This window comes from Plectropomus leopardus, chromosome 16 (genome assembly GCF_026936395.1).
Source record: "Plectropomus leopardus strain MGB_pleo_1.0 chromosome 16, ASM2693639v1, whole genome shotgun sequence".
Lineage (NCBI taxonomy): Eukaryota > Metazoa > Chordata > Actinopteri > Perciformes > Serranidae > Plectropomus > Plectropomus leopardus.
The window spans coordinates 23,274,522-23,295,136 of record NC_142191.1 but is presented as its reverse complement, the minus strand read 5'-3'; the positions used below and the strand labels follow the sequence as shown (position 1 = coordinate 23,295,136).

The 20,615-nt window shown below is 40.6% G+C and overlaps 1 protein-coding gene across 4 annotated transcripts in view; it reads right to left on the bottom strand.

Annotated features, from left to right (window-relative positions):
- fam184ab (family with sequence similarity 184 member Ab) overlaps nt 1-20,615 on the bottom strand; it is a 204,670-nt gene that overhangs the window by 168,143 nt on the left and 15,912 nt on the right. For all 4 annotated transcript variants that reach the window (XM_088089446.1, XM_088089448.1, XM_042503815.2 and 1 more), the window contains one exon: nt 2,615-3,380. In XM_088089446.1, the coding sequence (XP_087945572.1) occupies nt 2,615-2,776 (162 nt within the window). In that variant the 5' untranslated portion in view covers nt 2,777-3,380. The remainder of the gene's footprint in view (nt 1-2,614; nt 3,381-20,615) is intronic.

The following is a 20,615-nucleotide window of genomic DNA, read 5'->3' as shown; positions in this document are numbered from 1 at the left end:
TAAAGATTTGGTTATGGTGTTGTTTGTTCTGTGCCCTTTTTGCGTTTCAAAATTGACATATTTAAGTTAAACATGGCTAAAACGAAGCAGTTTTATCAGAAAGGTATAGTAATTTAAATGCTGTCGAACAAACAGTGATGCATAACATAGCCGTCTTCATAATTTCCCCTTCTAAAACAAATTTTAACCCAAATGCTTATTAAATTTGCACTGGATTCAGCAAAACAAATTGAATTCATCCACTGTGACACAACTATGATTCCTTAGGTAAGCTTAAACATGTGCTGCTATTCCATTTACCAAACTGCCACTCTGAAACCACGGAAATTTCCAAAGTTGCATATAAGAATTTCAACCATAGCAATCACAATTGCTTGTATGTTGTCTACACCAATAGGTGATTGCTTAGTCGTTTCTGGACTTTAGTCGACTATATAATGGGAGAGGGTCAAGGCCTACTGGTAAAATAAAACTAAAAGTAAGAAGCAACGAATACCTTTGCATAAAAAACAAAAAGTATGTGTGCATACAATTTCCTTGACATTGTTGTCAGATAGATATAGATGTTATGGTATAGAGACTTAGCAAACAAGGTGAAAAGACTTTTTTCCATTTCAATGTGACTTTAAAGAGCCCACACTGCACTAAGCTTTGGCACACACTTAGCCCAAGGCTGCTGAATTATGATTTTTTTTTTCTCTAGCCTCCACTTTCTCAGCAACAAAGAGAAATACTGAGAGCACAAATCTTATGTTAGTGTCAGTGGCAAATCCTTTGAGGGTATAACCAAGTCGAGGCGTCAAAGTCTTCGGTAGCAAAGAGGAGACCTCTCCAAAAAAAGCCACCTGGCAACACGTGTGAGGCCCTGTTAGACCTACAGCTTGACGATAATGACATACCTGAACCACAAACATGCTTTGACCCTGGGTAAATGCGGTGGAGGGGTTCGCTACTCCACCTTAGAAGTTTGAACCCTGTCATTTTGGCAAGTGAGAGATGAAAGCACTGCACCTCAGGGTAAAAAACATTTGAAATGCCCTTGAAAGCCCACAGGTACGCTCTGCGGTGTAAAAATAAAACATCCTTGTCAGCTGGACCAAAGCAAATAAAATGTTTAAATTAACTAATTCCTGTTAATGAGCTCCTGAGACTGATATATATGAGAACAGTACATATTTCCCCAAGAATTGCATGCTATATGAATAAAGATTTAAGAGTAATGTACATCAAAAGGCACACAAATTCATATTCAACACACATACCGCACAGCCTGGTATAACAGGGGAATTGCAAAGCATATAATAAAATATTCTAAAAAGCAAATAAGGATGGGTCGAGGGAATTGTACTGCAACAGGATATCAGCGAGCATGTGTCTTATTCTCAATCTGTGTCTCATTTCCAAGTACTGCTTGTCATCATGAAGGATCAAAGTTTGGAGGAAGTGCCTTATTTAGCTGCATGATTATTTATAAGGCCCCCAGAACAACATTAACATGTGCAAGTAAAACAAAATGCCAGCACGGTCTGTGCTGCTACAGGTGATTAATGACTGATCTGAATATTGCTGTGGCTAATGACCCAATATTGATGAATGCAGCATCTGAAAAGAGATGGGCTTTCGCCTTCAGGCAGCTCATACCTCCCAAGTGTGCTGTTCTTTCCACCAAACTCCGTTAAAGGAATTCACAATTTTAGGCTTCTTTGCTGTTTGACTTCAACACGTGCTTGTATTGCAGATGTGAAAACATTTTAAGAACAAACAGTAGATGCACGTTCATTCAGTGTACAACTGAAATACAAAGTAGCATGTATTTTCATTCAAATCCAACTTTAATCATTAGTTCACCTCTTATTCCTCACACCAAAAGACAGCTGTTGTGAGCTCTGTCAATCAACTGTTAAAAAGTTAATTACTTTAATCTGGAAAATGCGTGTTTTTTAAATAAAATGAGGGCCGAAATTTCTTGAAGATGCCTCAAATTAAGGGAAAAATCAAGATATTGTGATTCATGACAGTGACATTTAGCAATAAGAGATAAATGACTAAATATGCAAAATTCCTAAGAGAATTTGGCTCCGACTTCCCACACAAGAACGGGAGGTGAATGGTCTAACCCATTCATAATTTTAGCTTTCTGTGCTGTTTGATCTCAATGCATGCTTTTATTACTGATCTTAATACATTTGCAGGATAAATAGTACCTACATTTTAATAAGGTGTAAAATTAAAATACTAAGCAGCATGTTTTTTGACTAAAATCCAACTTTAATCATTAGTTCACCTCTTATCCCCCTAGCCAACATACGGCTGTAGTGAGCAATGTTAGTCAGTTTTAAAAGTTCATTATTTTTAATCTGGAAAATACCTGTTTTTAATGTTGTATGAACGCCGACGGTTTTAAAAGATGCTTCAAATTTAGGGAAAAATCTAACTATTGTGATTCATGAAAGTCTCGTACAACAATAAGAGATGAATTACTAAATGTGCTAAATTCCTAACGGAGTTTGGTACCGTGTTCTCACACTAAGAACGGAAGGTACGAGGTTTAACCCAAGGGTTGATACACTGCTCAGGGAGAGTGGAGAGCAGGCCTCAGAAAAACACTCCTTACCTTAGTTAGCTGTGCTATTTTCTTGCTCATCTTCAGGTGCAGGTCTTGGGTATATTCCATGGTGATGCCGGTCTGAAAGGACATGCTGGTTGCTGAGGATGAAGTAAATTTCCCCTGACCGGCAGGGCAGTAATACTGCTGCCAACCCGACCCAGTCGCCATCTTCACGATGATGCTTCAGATGCTTAGGAGAGATATGGGCTGTAATAATAAAGTGGACGGTGTTGGGAGACGAGCGGCGGAGAGAGGACTGGGACAGTGTCGGATTTCTGCCGCGACACAACAAAAATTAATCAAAAATACGAAGCATTTTTAGCCCACAAAATGTTAAAAAATGGTTGCATTTTGCTCAAGTCCGGATAATAGCAACACCGAGTGGTGAATTTTGTTATTTTTAAGCGCCAGAAACGTGAGCTACTACCATCTTGTCCGTTGAAAAAATGTGTCCGATTTAGCGGTCCGAGGTGCGGGTCCTGTCTGCTGTCACCTGGCGCTGATGTGGAACCGTGTTCGGGCAGCTGACTGGCTCCCGGTCGGTCACCTTGATACCGAAATTTGTCAACGGGAGCCGTTAAGAGTGGTTCCTCCTCGGTGCATTCCGGCTACATTGACGGAGAGTGTGTAGAGATTGAAGGTATATGTCTGAGAGAGAGGAAGAGTGTGTCGGACAGGCTCGGCGGTTGGTTGCTGCTCCTCTGTTGCCATGGATCACCTCAACAGTTTATGCTGCATTCACGTAGGATGGGAGTAGCGCTGCCTTCACGTGCTGTGGGAAAAAGGAGAATAAGGACGGTGAGCGCACGTGAACGTGATGAACATGACGCTTAAGTCGAGATGTGACGTTCAAGGGGTGTGTATACATGTCAATGGTTGGTGGGGTATGGCAACACCGTGGTTTAACCCTTTAAAACCTGGATCGACATAACTTTTTTTTGCTGTGTTCAGACGCATTTTACAGGTATTTAAACCTTTGTGAGCGAATTGGTTTGATTTCTGGTTCGACATGAAAAAAAGGCAGTGATGGACAGCGCAAGAAATGTTTTGCAAATTGCAAAAAAATTAGTAGATTTTATTATAAATGTTAGTAGTAGTAGTAGTAGTAGTAGTAGTAGTAGTAGTATAATTTTGTAATTTTATAATTTATTTCTTATAATTTTTTTTATCATAATTAGATATTAATATTATCTTGTTTTGGGTTTTTTTTTTACTTCTTTGTGGTAATTTTTTAGATAATTTTTTTTGTAACTTTTTACCACTTGATTGCTAAATTTTAGGTCATCATCTTCGTCCCATGTTTTAAAACAAATTCAAGTCAATTTGCACAGGTTTCAAAGGGTTAATTGAAGTCAGACTTGAAAGACAAGTCATATTATGTGGATGTTTGAGGCACATAAAGGAGAGGACTACTTCACCTGGCTTTCTTCAAAATAAAAGTCTTCTTGAGGATTGAGACAAATGCAGACAGAGATATATGCTAAGATCAGCTCTAGTTCTCAGTCAGCTGTGGTCTCATCACACTGGCCATCCATCATATCTTGTTTTATATTTTCATTCTATTTTGTTGTTGTTGTTGTTGTTGTTATTGTTTTCTTACTCCTTAAAGTGGCCTTGGGTACCTTAAAAGGAGCTATATAAATTGAAGTAAATTATTATGATTAGTAGTAGTAGTAATAGTAGTAGGTCAAACGGTCTTTGACAATAATATTTTAAAAAGTTAGAACGGCCAAAAAAATTGATGTCATAGTATTATATATTAAAGTGCTGTACATGAAGCGTCAAAGGCATTGAGACAGTGAAGCATTGAAGTGTAAAAGAAAAATATTCTAAAAGGACATTTAAATACAAAGGGCTAGAGAATACTCCATATGGCCTTAATATGACTAGAATATATTGTTGGATATTTTATATTTTTGTTAGTGTATTGTTTCAGGTTTTCACTTTTCCTGATTTTGTCCATTGTTAAAAAGTCACTCTGCAACGACTGTAACCGTGACACATTATTCCAACTGTATGCACGTACGTATGCTCCTCTGTCACTGAATTATTAGTTTGTTGAAAAGCCCAATGCATAAAATTAGACAAATAATATTCATCCAGTACAGAGAACAACCTATCTAACTTATCAGGGGGGAAAAAAACTCATCTTCTCAAATGAAATTTAATCATCAAGGCATCAGCTGAGCGTATTTAAATGAATTGTAAACAGGGGCTCACTTCTCTGAGATATATTTTATTATCCACTCCTTTCTGGGTATGTCACAGCTGACATATTGTAGTGGAAAGATTTGGTGATGAGCATTTTAAAAAACTGAAACAAGAAAAGATAGAGTTTTTACACCTAATAGTGTAGTGATGTTTGGTTGTTCTCACCCTGAGTTGACAAGATGTCTTTACAATATCACGGATAGAATATTTAAAATCAAAGCAATTTTTCATGCTCAGTTGACTAAAGGTGTATATTCCCATATATAATGAATTTAAAAATCAATACCGGTTAAGGCCTAGACAGCTGCATTGTATTTTGTTTATGGATGTAACAGTCCTGCATTTACTGTAAGATGTCTCTATCTCTTGATGATAACAATATTTGCACTGTATTCAAAATTATTGCTACTCTGCTAATACATTTTAGTTTTATATTAATCATGTTGCCAATATTAATAAAGCATGATAGTCCAAAAGTCCAAATCCATTTGCACAAGACTCAAAATGACAGCTACACATTTTGCATATACTTAAACTAAACGCATGTAACATGACATAACTGCGCTATATCATTTATACAGTGCACCTGCAGGTACCTTTCATACAAAGACACAAATACCAAATAATGACACATAATGTAGACATAATGACTGTAAAGTGCTGTGACAACTACACCACAGTGCTTTTTTTTTTTTTTTTTTTTGCACAACATGAATGCATCAACCCAACATCTGAATCTGTGTCAAAGTAAAATAAGTTTTTGGTAAGCATCTACTGTTCTGTCAGCAGCAGTCACTGTCCCATCATCTTGGGAATGATGATATATGAGCATCTATTCTGATGCTGTTCTCCACAGCTTGCATGACACTGCATGTTTTCATAAAAAATAAAACCTTGCCCACCATCTGGTGTGCAAATGCACGTTAACTCTCACTGTGCCACATCCTGTTAAGCCCCACAGAGATTATATAGCAGAAAAAAAACCTAATGTTAAATGACCAGGACTCCCTGGACGAAGACATCTTGGATCTCAATGGGGTCTTCCTGTCTGTATAAAGTACACACACACGCACACCCACACACACAAACACACCTGAAACAAAGCTGGTCTTCCTCAAAATCTTAAGTGTTTCATCCAAAAAGAAAGAGAAGATTTAGTCCTGGCATTCAGAAGCAATTAACATTTGTATATAATAATATAAAATATAAAAAGAGTGACCTTCAAAATAAAATAACTGTAGCTTCCAGTTTTCTCTTCTCATAGATTTTACCGGGAGATGTGAACAGTAATTCCCAGTAGGAGGTCATATGAAGTACAGGGTTCTTCCATGGAACATGAATGCACCAATTTGAATTTTAGTGACGTCAATGCATCTATCAAAGCTCAACTGAAGTGAAATAAAATATTTTAATGACTGAGTGGCACCTGCAGGCGGTACTTCACATTGTCATAATCAGAGGGATGACGCAAACTGTTTATTTTATGGCTTCCATTTAAGATTCCCGATGATTTTTGCAACACTGTGGGTAATTAAATTATTGAATTTGAGAATTGCTTTGTTGGAATTTATTCATAATGTAGAAACAGTTCACAAACAGACAAACAGGGCAGTTTAATTCAGTTTTACAATAAATGTTTCATCATTATCATCGATTAGAACTGTGCATGATAGGCTATAGATATGCATGTGATTAAAATAAGAGATGTGCAGTATAATTTAACTTTTCTGACTATTACATTAGATCCAAATGTACTATTATGCTGTAAAATGTACATAAGGATTAGCTGACATAAGCCTAAATTGCATTCTGCACATCCTCGGGCATTTGTCAACCCCTGCTCGTATTGTCATTTTCTCATCATATATTAGTAACTGGAATTAGACGCTGTGGGTTGTATTTTTCACTTTAGCTCTTTCAATACCAAAAACACACAAGCAGAAGTGTAAAGGATTAAAAGTGTGTTTATTTGCTCTAATGCAAGCTGTAATTGTTTGCATGTGCAGCTAACCAATCTATTTACCAGCAGGCTAACCTAACAGGTTGTCTTTTAGAATGACATCATGTATGCAGCTATCAAGAATATAATAGTATTTAAAGGTCCAGTGTGTAGGATTAGGGTATATATTGCCAAAAATGGAATATAAAATATTTTCTTTAGTACATAATCACCTGAAAACAGAATGTTTGTGTTTTCACAGACTGTTCTCATAAACTGTTTGTACATTTTTCTACGAAAAGTATTGCATCCCAATTAATACACATCCTGTCTACTTTGAAAGGCTGCAATCATTTGGCCCATGGACCAACAGGTGCAAACAAGACAGCAGTCCTGAACGGTCTTAAAAGAAGGAAGGTTGGGGTGCTGGATGTGTCATGCATTCGTGGATAGACCTCTGGAGAAGCATGTTTGGAATAGTGTGAGCTTTGAGTGAACTTTAAGTCATTTTCACATTATGTTTCCTTCTCTAAACCTAACCACAGTAACTTAACTTACCTAAATCAAAAGACACCCAACCATGTTTTTTTCCCCCCGAAACCTTACCATAGTAACTTTTCTTGCCTAAACCTAACGTCCATAACTTTATATTAATTACATAAATATGCACCGAGGACATAGCGTCATTCATGAGGGGGCACTAATTTGTTGGATAAAAGCAAACTATTGTGTGTGCATTTCCATAGAATATCATGTGAACTGCTCAATGAGCATACGTTGTTTTGTTTTTTTTACCTTAGAATGAGCTATTTCAATTTTCATAGGGAGCGGGTCATCGTCCATGGAGTCCACCATGTTGCACTGCTATATTTCCACAGTAGCCAAGAATGGACAAACCAAACACTAAACTGACTAAACTAACTAGCTACAACTGATCAAATCTGCTAGCAATAGATACAATGTCACAAAACTGCTTTTGTCTGCCTCCTTAAGAAATTAAACACTAACTGTTTCAAAAATCACTTAATATTTTGAGAGGTAAGTCTGCCCCAGTAATTGAGAAGAGAAAGCTGGACAGACACAGCAACAGTAGCTAGGGTGCTTAACGAAAGGTCAACTTTTTAAAGATTCACAAAGTGAGAAGTCCAAGTATACACATGCTGAATACACACACTTCATAATAAGTCCTGTTTACTGAAGCTTGAAGCCAATATGGCTGCATTAATTTTAGTCTTGTCTTGTTATGGGTCAATAACTCTTTACACCTTAGAGGACAGTGATTTGCAGTGCTACACAGTCAAAAACACAAATGGATGTGCAAGTTTAATGTGCCTCGGGCCTAGTTATTGCAGAAAACAATGGTACATATTCTAAGAGTGCATTTACAATTAGGTTTAACAAGAAAGAGCCTCAAGGTCCATCAATAAAGGGATTAAGCTCCAGGTGCTGAAATAATTCATTACAGCATACAAGGTTATCACACAGGCTCAGTTGTTAGTTTATGGGCAGATACCCACGGCGAGGGCAGGGGGCATCGATAAGCTCTGACAAATCCCCCGCATCTACGATCATTTACTAGCAAAACCTAGAAACACCCTTATAAACAGAATTTAAAAATCAGGGACAAAGTTAAGAGAAAGCCGATGACTGACAGGATGTTATAGAAGTCAGTCTGATATTTAGCTGTTAACTATCATCTTAGAGAGAAAGCAAAATCTTCCAATGTCTCTTTTTTAAAGTCGTGCATGGAATTTTGGGGATGGCAAATAGCAAATAATTATATTAGAACGCAAGCATTTCTTGTCAAATTTAGGAGCTGCACAAAATTTCTTCTGAGGGCTGCACTTTGAGGAAAAATGAGCTACATAATAATTTACAATGTTACATATCTGTGGTTGCAGAAACGTACAATACCAACATTAACTCTGGCAATTTGGTTGCAGGTCATTACACACTCATTACCACAATAGCATAATGACAGTGATGATTAAGTGAAAAAAGCCTACAGATTTAACTTATAGATTTACAGGGAGTTGTATGCCATATCCAGGTTTTGACATACATGACAGTTACAGGGAGTTTGCCTTCCCTGAAAAGGGCACAAGTTCCTCTTAAAGTCTCATTTGAGAAAGTAAAATAGCACTATTTTTGGTATCACTGTTGTTTTTTCTATATGAAGGTCAATTTTTAAGAATACTTTGGTTCCTGAGATAAATGATTGAACCATTGCCTGTCCTTTGTGCATTGCCATTTATGAGTGATTTAAAAACTAAAACAGTGATTTTTTTTCTGTTTGTGTGTGTGTGTGTGTGTGTGTGTGTGTGTGTGTGTGTGTGTCTGTGTCTGTCTGTCCCAGGCTTAATATTTGTATGTATTAATAGTATATTTTTGCACATAGGTGGGTGCATTCATGTGTGCAGGTGCCTGTATAGTCTCCCACTACCCATCCCTAACAAATAGGGCTCCCTTGAAAACCACAGCGTAGTCCAAACACTGGCCATAACAATTCCTGTTAACAAGTGAGAGTGCTGCCGATCATATTTATCTAACTTGGCAGGCTTGTCAGGAAAGCAAATATTTCCCAAAATGCCACAAATCTAGCTTCCAAATAGAAAAATGGTGAGTTTGCTTGATCTTTGCTTTCTGTTTTTATGGTAGCCAGCAGAGTGTGGTTGATCACAGAACACTTGCTTTTTGTTCTGGCACCAAAGGACCAAATGTGACCTGGGGTTGGCTCATATATAGCTGCTTGATTTGGTTAGATTTTGGAGTTCAGACCGAAGAAAAATCATCTCCAGTTAGCTGCACTTGTGCCAGCCTTTGGCTAGTGTCAGGCCCTGGGAACAGTCCAGTCTTCTCAGGCCCGATCTTATGCATTATTAATACAAGGATGTTGTATTCAAGCCTTTGTTGAGCCTAGGTATTTCGACTAACTTAATGATAAAAGATGACATTTGGCCACATAAGCTAAAGTATTAGACGAAATTATTGCATATGACTTATATTTCCTTACCCAAAAGCACTCATGCCCATGGTTAATGGGGCTGGGCTATTAAACTTCACAAGCTTCCATTGTTATCAGTATTTGTCAGTACACTGAGGCTATTATAGTGAGAAGAACCATTATTTAGTACGCCCGGGCCCTCTGAAGGCCACTTTCCTCTGGCATCATGTGTATGTCATTGAGGTGGACTGCCAGGGGACATTTATTCCTCCCTCCTCATATCAGTAAATCAATAACACTAAAATACACTCGAAGGGAGCACTATCCTTGGCTCTCTTTCCCTGTTTTTCAACAAATTTGGTAATCTCGCTGCAACAGGAACAGAATAATATCAGCTCCATGTCCTTTCATTTATTGAATCCTGTCTTTGGACACAAAATTATATTACAGTAGCTGGCCATGTACATCAAGTCCTAGACTGCCACACACACACTGTCACATGCAACAAGGTGTAAGCTATTTAAAGTTACTGAAATACAAGTAATTAACAAAAGATAGCTCGATTGTTTTTGTTTTTGTTTTAATCAAAGATACTGTATTTCACTGTGAGATGACTTTAAAGAAGCAGTGTGTAAGATTTAGGGAGATTTAGTGGCATCTAGTGGTGAGGACTGCAGATTGCAACCAGATGAAACTCTCCAAAACAAATGGACCTGGTGATTTAAACCGGTAAAAAAACAGAATAAACCAGGTTCATATTAAAAAAGTCTGTTTTTTTCAACACTGCTTGTTGAGGAGAGGCTAAATAAAGGCTGCTAGAGCCAGTTTTTTGTTTGACTCATTTGGACTACTGTAGAAACAGGGCAGTCCAACATGATGGACTCCGCGGATAAGGACCCGCTCATTATTTAAATATAACCGGCCCATTCTAAGGTACCAAAAACACAATAGTTCTTATTGTCAGGTGATTATACATTAAAGAAAACAAATTTATATTATATTTCTGTTAATATGTCCCCCAAAATCCTACACACTGAACCTTTAATGTTTTTGTTTTTTGTAGCTTGTAAGCATTCATCCTACTGTTGGCGCGTCCTGTCAGTTGCTGTTTGACAAGAACCTTGATAACAACACCCCCCCGATTCAGTGATATATTGCTAAAATATGGTTTTTATATTGACAGAGGTACTTAAAGATTTAAAAGACAAGTATCTGATCTACAAAGGTGTGAGATTTTCTCCTTTTCTTCGTATACTCTATATCTTTTATTTTCATTTTTTATTTCCAAGTATTTCCACTTAGGATTATAAATATATGCATATACATAAACATGAATTACTTATTCTCTGTAGTGGAGTGTTGTACAACTACATGAAATGAGATATTTGACTGATTTGAAATATCGTAAACTAAAACAATTTACAAATTTGAGCCAAATTTAGGACCTGCTGTGTTCCCTATTAATCTGATTAGAAATCAGCAAAATTGGCCTGTTTGCTGCATGGTGGTATAATTACAGCAGGTGTGAAACCACAATCCTTTATTCAGAAATATTAGACGACATAATGTATTTGTTGGCCAACATAAATCAGCAAGTGCTCAAAGGAGTGAAGTTGTGTAATTATATGTAAACACTTGTCTTAAGAGTTTTCCAGTCTGTGTGGACCAAATCAGAGATGCATGTTAATGCCACAGCTTCGTTTTTCGTTTTGAGTCGGTGTTTATCCCCTGAAATAATTTCGTTGCAAACACACAAACATGGAGAGCGCCAGTGTTTCCCCTGAGCCACAGGTCTGCAGTCCTGTACCATGAACGAGGTCGTCAAACGAACCCTGCGGCAGCTGTGTTAATCAGGAGCAACAGCTGCTCCTGTGTTTGGTTGGAGGGAAATGGAACGGAAATGGAAGAAGTCTCTGGAAACGTTAGCAGCAGTATTGTAGTCAATGGGAAGTGTGGGAAGGTCACCATTAGTGCTTTTAATCAGAGTGAAAGAAGTATTCACATTTTGTACTTAGCAGCAATAAAAAAAGTATCTGTCACAAGTAAAACTCATGCATTCACAATCTTAAGTAAAAGTACAAAAGCATTAACATCAAAATATACTTAAAGCAGCTATATTATAACATGTCCTGACGCAGAATGGCTTATTTCAGAATCATATGTATCCCATTACTGGATTATTGATGCATTAATGTGCCCATCACTTAAATATTGCAACTAGTAAAAGTGGGTAAATGTACTACATCCCACCAAATCTGAGGGTAAATGGGGGTAGATTAGTCTGTAATCTGAGATTTAAAATCATAAGAGATGCAAAAAGAAGAGCAAGGTGATGCTTTATACAAAACAAGATGTTATGTTTGATGTCATGACCTCAGTGACTTGCCCTCACCTAATCAGGCTGCAGGTGTGACTGGTGCAAAACCTAAACTTATCGACACGTTTGACGGTTTCACTTTTGATCGTCTCAGAGCATCGGAGATGGGTTAGTTCAGGTGTGTGTGTGACAAATGCAGTCAAGCTCATGCTGAATTTAAACTTAACAGTTGCAGCCCAGAGAATTAAAATACAGACTTTGATTTCTGCTCTCCCAGCAGAGTTATATTTGGAAGTACTGACACGGTTGTGTATGTTGACACTTCATTATCTTTGCGCTGACAGGTTGTAATATGAAAAAGGATGCAGTTATACAGTGAAATAGAAAAGATGACTTAACCCATTGATAGCAGCATGAAATGTTTTTAGTGGAGACATTTTTCAGCTTAAGTTAGCTTGCTAGCTTAATGTTTATTTACTGTACATGTTAGTAGCTAAAGCTTACTGAAGCCTTTAATGCAGCTAAAAAAGTGAAGACTATAGTCCACTGTACATTTAAGTATATAAAAGTAATTGACATTGGAAATTTTGTTTCAGATCACATATTGCTCATGGGTTTATTAAGTATTTACTATGTCAGTGTCACAGTGGCCTCACCATTGGGCTAAAAAATACCCTGAGCAAAGGGGAAATAGTCCAGCAAAAAAAAGCAACAATATCCTGGTAAAAACAACCATGTTTTGCACCACCAGCCTTGGAGGAGAGGCAGCAATATCCTGTAAATTACATACACTTTTAACACCTAAAAAGTTGCTAGAAATACTGGTGCACTACAAAACACCAACTTTTTTTTTGCCTAAAAAGCCACCGTAAACAGCAATGATTTACTAAAACACAACTAGTGCTGTTGTTTGTTGGTCTTGAACAGTGATCTGCAGCTTGGCAAGCATTTTGCCTAGGTGTCACACATAAGCCATCCCTTTCAACTCCTGATGACAAAGTCAGCTCATATACTATGCCAATTAAGACACACTGATATGATTCATATGAAACATGAAAATGTTTCATGCTTTGCAAAAACATAAACTGCCGACATTATCTTCTGGTGGTTAGAAAACGACATCCGTCATGGTCTGCAAAAGGTAACATCGCAATAGCAGTTTCTAACAAAATATAGTACATATGTGAAGTTATGTTACAGTTACATTATGAAGTTTTACTTAAGTAAACATTTATAGATAAAATAATCAGACAGGAATGTCTGTTTTGCTCATCTTGTGGATTAAAAGGTCCTGCACGCCCGTGGTAAATATTTGAGTTGACTGGACTGTGTTGGTGTGTACAGACTGTTTTTGACTGACATCTCCCTCTTTCTCTTGTTAGCTTTCCTGCAGTTGTTTGGACAGGACAGATTACACTCCTTATCATACATTGTAATACATGTTGGTTTAATCAGCCAGAATAACTGCAAACTCCTGTAAAGGCATGCAGGGCCTTCACCCTCAGCAAGGGAAGTTTGCCTAGGGCATGGAATGTGCTAGGTATAGCAATGACCAGCAGACACAGCTACATCCACCACTACTTTGGTCCTTTCATGGACTAATTGCTTCATATTTTGTCTGTCAGTCAGTTTTGTATATGTGATGCCAGTGTATATGTTAAGAATGATCACTATGATGATTTGTAAATGGGGCACATTCTCATTTAACTTGCTCTTTATGAATAATGAAGAGAGACATGCTGGCTCAGCTTTAGCCGACTGAATCTGAGATCAGCTTTTTAATCGCAACATGACAGAGCAAAGCGAGGCTAATGAAGATATATGATGTGTACGTACCTGTGTGTGTACTCGTAGCATTGTGTTTGTATTTGACACACACTGAGGATGATTGTTGCAATAAAACAAGCAGGAGATGTGCCGTATTTTAGAGAAAAATGAAAATGGGGAGAGCTGGGGGAATATGGATTGCATCTGGTGCAACAAAATGATGGACTGCTCTCTATTGTTTTCCATTGTGTACTGGGGATTGATTCAGTAACTGCAAACACATGGGCGCGCACACACACATTCACACTTACACACTCTTGTTTGTCATCCATCTGTGTTTCTATTTTTAGTGGGTATAAAATTGAGGCACATTCCGCTTCACTTCTCCAAGCTTAATAATTGGAATATTTTATAGGTTTAAGCTTCCTCTTGCCGAGGGAATACAGACTACCACAATCCAATTAGGTGAGCCTGGTGGCTCACCCAAAAAGTAATAAAGTTGACAACATAATAACCACAACAATCTAATCTCTCTTTGCTCACTGAAATATACAGCATGCACCGTTAATACTGGAGGGCAAACGATCAGATTGAAACGTAGTTGCATAACTCGGTAGAAGGTTATTGTGTGAGCAAGTTTTACAGAAGAAACACAGTATTAGATCAGTTCAAAGTAGATCAGTCAGATCACAAGTGTATAGCGAGTAAAAACTAATTTGCAGAGCACCAACACACTCGTGACACACATTTCTAAGAATCTGTGTTTTATTGTTAACAATTCAGCTGATCAGTTTGATCATCTGTCTCTTTTTTACCTAATTAAAATGGGACAATAATTTCTGTCAGATCTCCAGCCCAAGAAATATTTGTGTTGCAGGATTATTTTATTGAATCACTCAAAAACTAGTTTATAAGTCTGGCTTTCAGGAGAGGTTTTTAATGTCTTGCAATGATCTTATTGCTATTAAAGAGGCTTTTCCACATAAAAATGGTGGAAATATACACACAAAAGTTTTGGCATTGAAATAGGAGGATTTACGGTATACAAATCTATTTGTCATTTGCGGCGTCATTCCAAAATTTTGGCAATTGTAAAATGGGTTAAAATGACACAACTGAGGGATAAAATTAGATGTCTGAATGTCCATTTAAAAAAAAAAAATCAAAATTTGCGAATGTACTTAAGTGTTTCATGCGTGTCAGAATATTTATGAAATAAACACTGTTCATCCAACAAGCCACGTGATGAGTCCCTGAGGTTTGAGTTCACAAACCTTGCAGTCTGTCATACAGCATAATCATGAATTATCTTGATAATTTGGATATTTAAAACCTGAAACCTGCTCAGACATGGACAGCCAAGGAGAGGGATGGACAACGAGGACATGCACAATCCCTCTATATTTATTCTTGTACACTGCATTCACTTTAGGAAAGTAAAGTAGCATCTGTTAGGTTTAGGAAAAGAATCGTGGTATGCCGTCCTCACATTACGTATTTCACGTAAAGCAATCTATATAATGTTAAATTATGTAGGTGAGGATTAGGATTGTTAAAATACATCTGATAGGTTTTGGGGGGTGGGGGCTTAGGTAACCTCAGGTTACATATTTAATGTGAAGTTAAGTACTAAAAGTTAGGTAGGTTAGTGTTTAGTATAAGAAATATGGTTGGGTATCGACAAGTTACATACTTAATGTAATGTTACGTAGATTAAGTTTTGAAAAGAAATCGTGGTCATGTTACGTAAGCCTACTTAACGTTATGTCATAAAACAAATAGGTTAGGTTTAGAAATGTAAAGATGTGACTGTTGTGAAACAGAATCATTGTTGGGTGTTGTCAAGTTACACGTTAAGTTGTATCCTCAATGTAAAGGTATTTGGGTTAGGTTTAAAATTTAAGTTAGTTTCACAGGACACAAACACCAGTTTTCTAGGGTAAAGTTGAGGGTTTGTTTGAACAATCCAACACTTGAACATCTGTCCTCAAGAGGTCTTTTGCTGTTTATACTTAGTCTTTCTTTACTCCCATCACGTGATTGCAGCTGTCATGATTACGTTCAGGTATATATGAATTTTGGTGCTTCCCTTGTCGTAGGTATACATATAAACAGTGCCTGAGAACAGCCTGAAGTATGAAATAATTTACTCACATGATCACATCCCTAATGGTCAATTTTAAATATGCTGAATAATGTGTCAAAAATGATAAATAATTAATAAATAAAACATTTTCACTGAATAGGAGCAGGAAAAGTGGGGCCCCTGTTTCCTACCTGTTTTACTCCTCACCTTTTGTTCTCCCTCTCTTCAGTGGCACCCTGGGAGGAACTTGACAGTTCCCTCGATAACGCAGAATGCCAAACAAGCATGCATATGTATGTATGGCCTGTTTAGGGATTCAGCCAGTATGTGCTTATGTGTGTGTGTATGGAAATGAATTCAAAGGCACTGTGTCACTGCTGTCATCCCTCTGCTCCCCTGCCAGCTTATGGAGAATGCTGGAGAGTAAATCCACATCTAGTCTCTCCCTTTCTCTGCATCTTCACTGTTAGCAAAGTGCAGAAGACTGCACCGTTCATCCATTATTCACAGCTGAGAAGTGTCGCCTGTGGTGATTTAACATGCAACTAAAGAGCAGTGACAAACTTCAAGTTCCATATCTCTTTTTTAAGAGATCTTTTTTCAAGTGATCATTTTCTTCAAGGAAAACTTGTAGGTTCCATGTTGTTACAGTATATAAAGACTTTTTAAGCTATTTTTTGGGTACAATTTATATGTTTTTTTTATACTAATTTGCCGTCCCATGATTTCAGCGAAAGGCCCTGCTCACCTACACATTTGTTTTCCATTAGTTTGTCTTTATTTAGGCAGAAAGGACTGTCCAGCAAGCAGCAACAACCAGTACAGTGCAACTTTCTGCTTCTTAGATCTTCATTTCTATCTGATTTTAAAAATATCTCTTTGTTGTTTAATCTAAGATTTGGACAGATGGAGAACAGATGCATATTAGGCTTATATAAGACTTATTTCTCCTATATGTTGTTGCCAAATGGCACATATTTTTACTGTAATGTCATTCTGTGTGCTGGTTTGTGCCCATATGGATGGTAAGAAATGACATCTTAACAAAAGCAAAAAAGCAGGAAAGAAAATGGAAGTGAATCATACTGCTGTACTGCCAAATACTATGCAAATATTGGAAGGAGAAAAGTTTTACATTGAGAAAAGACTGTGAAACTAATTAAACACTGATAAGGAATAAATAATGTTAAAGAGGACCAATTATGCACATTTTAAGGTTCATACTTGATTTTGTTGTTTCTGCAGAAACAAGTTTAAATGCTTTAGGGTCAAAAAATATTGTTTTCCCTGCAGTGTCAGTGCTGGCATAGCTGTTTTCACCTGTACCTGGGTCTTGAGTGTCCTGTCATCTCTGCACTGTCATCGTATTCAGGGTAATAGCCGTAAGGGAGAATAGCTGTAACGGGTGCTGTGTGGACCCAGATGCAGTACACCGGTAAACTGGAGTAGTCGGTAATGACGTTTATTTAACCCAGCACAAATCAAACAGGCAGCAAGGAGAAGCAGTTCGGCACAAAGTTCGTTCTTCGGGTCGGAACCCCAAACAAAGTCTATGGAGGGCGAACGATGCGAAGAGACGAAGCTTACTGCACTCAAGTGGGTGAGGAGGAAACCCCGTTGTCCGGACGGCTTGACAGCACGTGTGGAGGTACCATCGAGAGAGATGGCGGAAGAGAATAGTGGGGACAGGGAGTTTCAAGCCAGAGGAGCAGTCCGAGAATGCAGCGGTACCAGTGGGGATTAAACAGCAGAATCGTCGGAGCCAGGCGGAGAAGTCTTTACCAGCGGAGCAGATCAGGAACGCCGAATCAGAACACGTGGTCTGGGACAGAAGGCAGGTAGGTTTTCCGGGAATCAGGCGAAGAGAGCAGGTCGGGGACAGGCAGGGTCGGCTTTGGAAGATCAAACAGGAAAACGCTGGAAAGTCTTGCATGTCACTGAAGAACACCATGGGAGGTGTGTGTGGAGGAGGCTTATATCCTGGGTTGATTACTGATGAGCTGCAGCTGTGAGGTGAGAGAGCAGAGCAGGCAGAGTAGGTGGGTGTGGCCAGCAGGTAGAGTGAGCAGAGGGAGAGTGAGTGGAAAATACTGAGGGAGGAGAAGGCAGGGGATCGTGACAGAACTCCCCTCAAGGGACGCTCATGACGTCCCCACAACGAACCACCGGGCAGGGCGGGCGGCGGGGCCCGGAGGAGGTCAGAACTCCTCGGAGACCCCAGACACACTCCCCGTCAGTCCGAGAGGCACCACCGACTCGAGGCAGAACCCACGCCGCCATCCCCGGCGGCGTGGACACAGAACAGGACGGGAAGCAGAACCGGATCCCCACGCGTGAGGCGGGTCTGGAGGGTTGGTCGTGGATGCCGATGGAACTCCGCCACGAGGTCGCCATCCAGGATCTGGGCGCTGGGACCCAGGACCGCTTCCTCCGGCCGCATTCTCCCAATCAACGAGGTATTGAAGGCCCCTCCCACGGCGACGAGAGCGCAGCAGGCGATGCACCCATAGGCCGGGTCCCATCTATGATGCGGGAGGAGGAGGAGGTCGGGACGGAGGTTGCAGAGGGCTCTTCGAATGGCTTGAGTCGTGAGACGTGAAAGGTGGGTGGACCCGCATGGTTCGGGGTAGTCGAGTAGGCGGACCGCCACCGGGTTGATCACCTTGTCGACGTGGGAACGGTCCGATTTAACTTGGGGGCCAATTTCTTGAGTCCTCCCCGCAGGGGAAGGTCCTGGCTCGACAGCTATACCTTCTGCCCCACTCTGGTAGACGGGGGCTCGAACGGCGATGTTAGCAGTTGCAGCGATCTTTCGGGCGGACCTCAGAAAAGTGCGGACCTGGCCTGGGTCCAAGTCTGACGACAGCGACGGACCAAGGCCTCCACCAAGGGGGATAGGCAGTCTCTTTTCTGGTCCGGGAACAGGGGGGTTGAAACCCATAAGCACACTGAAATGGGGACAGGCCAGTAGCTGAGTTGGTGAGAGTGTTGTGAGCGATTCCACCCACAACAGCTGTGGGAGGACCAGGAGGCAGGTGTTTAGAAGCCATACATCGGTACACCGCCTCCATCTGCTGGTTCTTCCTCTCTGTCTGACCGCTGGACTGAGGATGGTACCCGGAGGACAGGCTGGTGGAAGCACCCAGGAGACGGCAGAATTCCTCCAAAATGATGAGGTGAACTGAGGACCCCGGTCCGAGACCACACTGTGAAGGAAGGCCATGGAGTCGGAACACATGCTCCAGGGAGCAACTCAGCAGTCTCTTTGGCAGACGGGAGTTTGGGCAGTGGCACTAAGGTGAGCTATCTTACTGAACCGATCTACCACTGTCAGGATTGTGGTGTTGCCTCCTGACAGTGGCAGACCGGGTTACAAAGTCCAAGGAGATGGGACCAGGGCGGCATGAGGTACTGGTAGTGGCTGGAAGATGGTCTCGGCAGGAGCCCCTCAGTGGAGTCTTGTTTTGGCTGCAGACTGGCAGGCGCTTGACAGCCAGTGATGTTCTTCGCCCATGGTGGCTCCACCAAAACCGCCAAGCTGCACCACCTCCTTGGTCCGGGCGATTCCTGGATGACAGGAGAGACGAGAACTGTGGAGCTCACTGTAGGACCTCGGATCTTAGTCCTTGAGGAACGAGCCGGTTCGGAGGGCATGAGTCAGTCTGCTGATCCTCCGCTGCTGCCTTAACCTGCTCCTCAATCTCCCAGGTGAGGGCGGCCAGGAGACGAGAGGAACTATACTTGTCCTGGTTGGAGGAGTCCTCTTCTCAACCAGAAACTGACGGGACAGAGCAGGTTTGATGTTCGCGGGAACCAGGTCGGTATGACAGGGTGAATGTGAATCTGTAAAAAAAACAGGGCCCACCGGGCTTGACGGGAGTTGAGTCTCTTGGCTGAGCGGATGTACCGAGGTTTTTTATGATCTGTCCAGACGAGGAAGGGGGTTTTGGTTCCCTCCAACCAGTGCCTCCATTCCTCCAACGCCAATTTAACCGCCAACAGTTCGCGGTTGCCAATATCATAGTTTCTCTCAGCTGGAGAAAGGCGCCGAGAAGAAGGCACAGGGATGAAGCTTCTGGTCCTCAGGAGCTGCTGAGAGAGGACAGCCCCCACCCCAACATCGGAGGCACCCACCTCCACCACGTAATTGTCTTTCAGGGTCCGGGATCAGGAGGATGAAAATAACTGGAAGCGCTGCTTTGAGGAGTTGGAACGCCTCCTGCTGCCGGGACCATCGGAAGGATCTTGCAGGAGGTGAGAGCCGGAGAGGTGCCGCCACCGCACTGTAACCCGGATGAATCGCCTTGTAGAAATTAGCGGCCCAGGAAGCTGCTTGCAGCTGCTTATGGAGTCAGGAACGGGCCATGAGGTAACCGCTGAAACTTTGGCAGGTCCATCTCCATATGATTATGGCCGATGATGTAGCCTAGGAAGGATACAGATGAGGCATGGAACTCCATTTCCTCTGCCTTGACGAAGAGAGAGTCTTTAGCAGGCGCAGTAGACAGTCTGGACGTAGTGTAATGCGTTTTGCTTCGAAAGCGGGAGAAGATCAATATATCATCCAGGTACACGGTAACACGTATTTGTTCAGCAAGTCTCTGAGCACCATTGATGAGGGCCTGGAACACGGCTGGAGCATTGGTAGCTCAAAGGCATCACCAAGTATTCAGTGTCCTGTAGGCGGTTGAAAGTCGCCTTCCATTCGGCCCCTCCGGATCCGGACTAGGTGGTAGAAGCTAT